At 42.7% G+C, this 6,740-nt stretch overlaps 2 protein-coding genes across 5 annotated transcripts in view; one reads left to right on the top strand and one right to left on the bottom strand.

Moving 5' to 3' along the window:
- Alpk1 (alpha-kinase 1) overlaps positions 1 to 6,740 on the top strand; it is a 119,890-nt gene that overhangs the window by 5,894 nt on the left and 107,256 nt on the right.
- LOC147996534 (uncharacterized) overlaps positions 1 to 6,740 on the bottom strand; it is a 17,802-nt gene extending 11,062 nt beyond the window's left edge. Inside the window, exons 1-4 of the mRNA XM_087641581.1 lie at positions 6,713 to 6,740; positions 6,049 to 6,111; positions 4,332 to 4,399; positions 3,994 to 4,117 (exon numbers count right to left, since the gene is read on the bottom strand). Coding sequence (XP_087497707.1) covers positions 3,994 to 4,117; positions 4,332 to 4,399; positions 6,049 to 6,111; positions 6,713 to 6,740 — 283 coding nt within the window. The remainder of the gene's footprint in view (positions 1 to 3,993; positions 4,118 to 4,331; positions 4,400 to 6,048; positions 6,112 to 6,712) is intronic.

Raw genomic sequence — 6,740 nt, 5'->3', positions numbered from 1 at the left:
CAGAAAAGGACATTGGATCCCTGCAGCTGCAGTCGTGGATGGTTCTGAGCTGCTGTGTGGGTGCTGGGAACTGAACAGGAGTCTTCTGTAAGGGCAGCGGGCGCTCCTAACCACCCAGCCATCTCTCCAGCCCGAGAATGCAGTGCTTTAAAAGGCTATAGTTAGTTGGGGATTTAGCTCAGTGGTAAAGCGCTTGCCTAGGAAGCGCAAGGCCCTGGGTTCGGTCCCCAGCTCCGAAAAAAAGAACAAAAAAAAAAAAAAAAGAATAAAAGGCTATAGTTAAAAAAAAAAACAAACCCAAAGATGGTTATGACTCTTGAAGACCCTTATGAACTATCCCCTCTCAGAAATCTGGGAGCACTCAGTGTTCTCTTTCCAGGTAGCTACAGTACATGTGAAGGCGGAAGTCAGAGGAAAAGGCGGGGGCGGGGGAGGGGAAGCATAGCGATTATGCAACACGGGGCAGAAGTTCCCCGGTGTCTCAACACAGCTGTTCCTCAATAACCGTAGGTAAGAAGAAGCCTTTCTGATGGGAACAGCACATTCATGAAGCAAAGGTTCAGACTGTGAAAGAGAAGGTTACTGGAATCCTTGTAAACAGAATGCTCGTTCACTGAGACGCATTTGTCCAGTAGAGGCAGCAGAGCACGCAAGATTCCTGGCCGAGTTCTTTGCCCAGGATGTGCCCCTCAGGTGCTTGCAGCTCCTTAGAGCAGCAGCAGCCACACCCATGAGCAGGAAAGACGGAGTCACTGACTGAGGCCTCCATGGGAGTACAGTGTGAACGCTGTAAGGATGCCATGCTTGGGGATGGGGAGACACCTCGGTGATTTAGAGCACTGGCTGCCCTTCTGGAAGACCGAGTTCAGTTCTCAGGACCCCCGTGGTGGCTCACAGCCTTTTACCCCAGCGGATCTTGGACCTTCTGACACACACACAAGTACACTATGCGTGCAGGCAAAATATTCATATACAGATAAAATTAATACCAAAGAAAATATACCAATGATATTCAAGAGAGAGGTTTTGACTGGACATGGGAACCAGAAGTTGTCAGTGAACTTAAATACGTAGTTTCAGGGTAGGTGAAGTGGCAAATGCCTTTAATCCCAGCACTTGAGAGGCAGAGGCAGAGGCAGGAGGATATTTGTGAGTTCGAGGCTAGCCTGATCTACAGAGCAAGTTTCAGGACAGCCAGTGCTACAAAGTGAGACCATATTTTTCTTTTCTTTTCTTTTTAAGTGGTTATTATAGAATAAGTAAAAATACCCTCAAATACTTTTTAGAGGTAAAGGCTGCTAACATCGTGTTGTGTTTTCTCTGTTCCTGAGTGATAGAAGAACAGTAAGATCCACATAGCGTACACTGTGTCATCCTGACCACTTTAAGTGCATGGTCTGATGTTGGTAAACAATTCAATCATCTCACAGAGCTCTTATATCTGCAGCTCAAGTCCCACTTAGGCTGACCGCGCTTCCCTCCTCTGAGGCCCCCGGCCATCTCTGTCTCACTTTTGACTGCTCAAAGAACCTCAGAGAAGGGGGCTTAGACAGCTGCTGTCCCTTTGGGATTTGTTTCTTTCACTCAGTACAGGATGTCTGCATTTACCCATGCTGTAGCATGAGTCCTTCCTTTTCATACTCACTGTATATGTGTGTGTGTGTTTGTATATATATATGTGTGTGTATATGTATGTATGTATATATGTATGCATGTGTGTATGTATGTGTATATGTATGTTTGTATGTATGTATGCATGTACAGATTTGAGCTATCTGCTGATGATCTGAGGATGCACATGTTGCTTCTACCTTTTGGCTATTGCAAACATGACTGAAGTGAACATGATTATACAGCGCCATCTTTGAGACACTGCTTTCAATTCTTCGGGGTGCATATTAGATCAGAAAGCAATTCTATTTTTAATTTTCTTAAGGAATACAAGGGTTCCAACTTCTCCACTTCCTCCCCAACACTTGTGATTTTTTCTCCTCATAGTGGATATCCTAACAGACAGGAGATGATATCTCATTGTGGTTTGGTTTGGATTTCCGTAATGGTTAATGACAGTGAGGACCTTTTTTGTTTTCTTGTTCGTGTGTGTTATTGAATAATGGATGCTTTTCATATATTATGGCTATTAACTCCTCAGCAGAGATATGACTTATAAACATCTTTCCCATTTTGCAAGTCTCCATTCTGCTGATAGTATTGTTTGGTACACAGAAAGTTTCAAGTTTGATTTTTTTTCTTTTCCTTGTGCTTTTGATGTCCTACCCATGCAATGATTTTCAAGTCCAAGGCCGTGAAGCTCTACTCCCTAAAAGTTTTGTAATTTCAGTTTCTACATTTAAGCCCTTGCATCATTTTGAGGTAATTTTCGCATAAGATAAAGACCTAACTACATTCTTTCCCCGTGTGGTCATCCGGTTTTCCCAACACCACTTACAGAAGAAGAATCGTACCTTTCTCCCTAAATGCTTGCGTCACACTTGCTGAACTCACTAAGTACATTATGATTTTTGACTGCGATAGCTTTGTGGCAAATTCTATTTATTTCATTACTTTATGTGTATGAATGTTTTGCCCACATGTATGACCGTGCACCAAGGGCATGCCGTTGCCACGGGAGGCCAGAAAAGGATGTCAGATTCTCCGCAACCGGAGTTCCGGGCTGCAGTGCGCGCGCAGCCATATGGACAACGGCTGGGGACTGAACCAGGTCGTCGGAAAGAGCAGCCAGGGCTCTCAGCCCCTCAGTCATCTGGCCAGCGTCCATAGCAACTTTTATAATTAGGAAGTATGAGTCTTCTAACTTTATCCTACTTTTAAAAGATTGTTTTGTCTGTTCATTCAGGGGTACTTCATTTTCTACATGAGTGTTTTGATGGATTTTTTTTTATTTCATAAGATTATTGGTGGTCTTCAATATTTTTAATGTTTTAAATCTAACGTACAAAGGGATGTGTTTTTGTGTCATTTTCATACACATGTATCATGACACATGTTTCAGTTCATTCTCCCACCCCACCCCCTTCATTTACGTTTTAAAGGAATGGCTGCTTTCACCATATAAGAAGAAAATTGTGTTTACTATATATTTACATCTAGTATTATTATATTTCACATTATGTTTACTATTACATTTACTACATATTTATGCCATTCAAGCAACAGTACAAAGACACAGTTTGCAGTGAGTAAGTACAGAGTAGTGCACAAATGGATGAACAATGAAAGGCTTGTAAATATTTTATTTCAAGTCTTTGTAGACTTCAGATGCTACAGCAAGAGAGATCATTGGTGACATGTCAGTTTTGGAGTGCAGAATTTACACTGAGAAGGAAAGAATGCAAAAACTTTATTAACGCATAGACCCATATTAAGTATGAGTAGCTACAGTGATTCTGGATTTTATTTACTCACTCAACAGGTGTTCACTGAGGCCTTTAAACCCGGAGAACATGTATTACACATGAGAGTCTTTGCTTTCGGAGGAAATAAACACTAAGTAATTCTAAAATCAAACGCACACCTAAATGGGTCATGAACTTTTTTTTTTCTTTTCTTTTTTTTTTTTTTAAGATTTACTTATTTAAAATATATGAGTACACTGTAGCTGTCTTCAGACACACCAGAAGAGGGCATCAGATCCCATTACAGATGGTTATGAGCCACCATGTGGCTGCTGGGAATTGAACTCAGGACCTCAGGAAGAGCAGTCAGTGCTCTTAACCGCTGAGCCATCTCTCCAGCCCTGGTCATGAACTTTCTCGTTTGTAATTTTTGTATAAATCGAGGGAGAAGTAGTGTTAGTCCCATTTAGACACTGATTAGATTGGGGTATAGCTTTAGTGGCACAGGATTTTCCTAGCAAGCATGGTGCTTAGACTCAATCCTCAGTACCACCAGATAAGTAACTCCATTTAACATTATGTAATAAGTAGATGTTGACAAAATTAAAGGTCACTGCAGAAAATCTGGCCATCTCACTGACAGTGACACAGTTAATGGCAAAGCCAGGGGACAAATTCAAGGTTGTCTGCTGGCAGCCCTGGGGGTCTGCTGTTAGCTTTTCACTCACTACTGGGGGTTTCTCTATGCACTCAGGAAGTAACTGAAGTGAACACAAATGTCATGTTTAGCCATAGATTCCCCCTACTGAAAGCAATGACATACCTCAGAGAAAAGATGGCGGTTTCACTAGATTGGGATGGAGAGAAGACACTCCACCCATTTATCTACTCAGAGCCCTGCACCGAACTTCTTCAGTACTGGCCACAATATTCAACTCAGAAATACAGATGAGAACCTGTAGGACGCTGCCGCACCAGCAGGTGGCGCCGTCTCCCGGGAGGCAGGTAGATGATTAACTTCCGGTAGAAGGTGGTGTCAGACCCTGTCGCAGAGTTGGAAACATAGAAAGCAAATGTGCAAGGGAGTGTGTCAAGGTACAATGATAGGTGTAAGAAGTATCATGCTAGGGGCTGGTGAGATGGCTAATTGGTTAAGAGCACTGGTTGCTCTCCCAGACGTCCTGAGTTCAGTTCCCATCAGCCACAAGATCATTTATAAAAGGGATCTGATGTCCTCTTCTGGCATGCAGGTGTACATGCAGATAGAGAACTCATACATAAATGAATAAATAAATTGTTAAAACGTTTAAGAAATATCATGCTAAAGCCCATTTATTTATACAACAACCACCACCACCACAACAACAACAAAACAGGTATCAAGGACACATTTCCAGGACACTAAGGTCGAGTTTAATGTTGCAGAACCTACACAAATGCCAGGCCGTGCTAAACCCAGCGGTTTGGAGTTGAGGAGCTTGGAATTCATTTGGTAGGCAACACAGACTTCTTTTAAGCAACAAAGTAACAGTTTCTTTTTCACAAGAAGCTGCGGGACAGCGTGGAAGGATGAGCTGTAGGAGCCGGGAGAGATGGAAAGAAGGCCAGTTTGGAAGTTAATGGTCCGCACTGGGGATAGACATCAAGAGGGCTTGAGAAGCAAAACCGCATTTATGAGGTAGAGTTGGCCAGCTCCATCAGTTGTCAGGAGAGAAGGGAGAAGAGAAACAAAGACCTTGGAGCATGCTCAGAAGCATCCCAGGGTTTTAGCATGTGGAAGCTCCCTGGGGCATTTAATAACTATCTAAGGAAGGCTCTTTGCCTTACTGACATTTTCTTTACATACATAGCCATTCTAAAATACTTGTTTAACAGATACCCGTAACCCCCACATACACTCACAAATGGTTTAAGTATCCACAGACTTGGTAGCAAACTGTCTCCATCCATAGCATAGACATGACTTTTGTCCTCACCACACTGAAGCTCTAGATTGTTGAGATAAATGATCAGTAAGTTGTTTTCCAAGACGAAATTATAGACAGATCAACGCATTGTTACTAAAATGAATCTCCAAACGATTATTGATCAGCATAACAATATACAAGGATATTTTAATGCCTCAGAAATTCTTTTCTCTGGGCCATCACCTGTCTTGTGAATCGCAGGAACCATTTATGTCTTGAGAGCACCCGGTTTGCTTTCATGAATAAGAAAACGGAGTTCAAGGGTGTGCTGTTCTACTCCACCAGAAGAGGGCGGCAGTGGAACTCCAGGAAGAAGAATGGATTTAACCAGCTCTGAAACTGGCTTTAAAACAGGAAGATAAGGGTAACAGGGAAGGCACGACTAGGCTGCGCTGACGTCCTAGGTAGTATTCAAAATGGACTCACTTTCAATTCCAGAAACACACTGCTAAAATTTCAGAAAATCGTATGAAATGCCGTACTGTGATGAAGTAGTATTTGTGGAGATTTCAGTTAATACTGAGGAGGACTAAGTATGCTAAGAGATATTCTGAAAAACTTGCTTTTTTTTTTTTTTTTTTTGTAGAAAATGGTTAGAAGTTAGGATTTTGGGTCTTGTTGGGGGTGTAGAGAAAGCCTATACTAGCTGAAAATAACAGAAAGCACCTGATTTTCTTAGAACATTGCAGATGTCCTTGGAATAAAAGGGAATGTTTCCAACTTACCAACAGTAAGAGATGCATAGGTGTAACCACCTAATAGTGGCTTCACATTAGCGCCCACCCAGCCTGTAAACACCGAACAGCAATGCGGACGGGGGGGGGGGTGTCTCAGTAGCACTAGAAACTAATACTAATATTAAGAAATACTATTAGGTCCATAGAAGGAAACAAGACGGTTTAGTCTTGACTGTCTTAGAGTATTATATTATTTTAAGGAAGAAGAATATTTAATAGAACTGAATTAATTTGCTAGTTACAGTTGGCAGAACTTTTTTTAAAAACAGGAAAAAGAAAGCTAGTCTATTGAAGTCCTCCAAGTCAGAGCTGATGTTGAAAGTGAAGTGAAATTGAAATAGGATTCAAGAAGAACCTCTTCTAAGTTAGTTTTTTGGGTGGGGTGGGGTTGAGGGGACTGGGTCGGACTCGTGACCCTCCTGCTTCCAACTCCTAGGTGCTAAGATTAGAGCCAGTGCGGTGCAATTCCCAGCTGTTGATTTTAAGGCGCGCACGCGTGCGCGCGCACACACGGGGTGGGGGGAGGGAGGATGAGAATCGGGAATTACTGATTGAGTAATTACTGCAGTAACTTTCTTTGCTAGGTACAGAGTTGTAAAACACCCCAAGTTCCCACCCCCACCCTACCCCACCCCACCCCACCCCACCCCACCCCCGCCGCCTCCTCCCTGGGACCGCAT

Source organism: Rattus norvegicus, chromosome 2, assembly GCF_021556685.1.
Source record: "Rattus norvegicus strain SHRSP/BbbUtx chromosome 2, alternate assembly SHRSP_T2T, whole genome shotgun sequence".
Taxonomy (NCBI): domain Eukaryota; kingdom Metazoa; phylum Chordata; class Mammalia; order Rodentia; family Muridae; genus Rattus; species Rattus norvegicus.
Note: the sequence above shows the minus strand (reverse complement) of the source record. Positions and strands in the feature narration are given on the sequence as shown.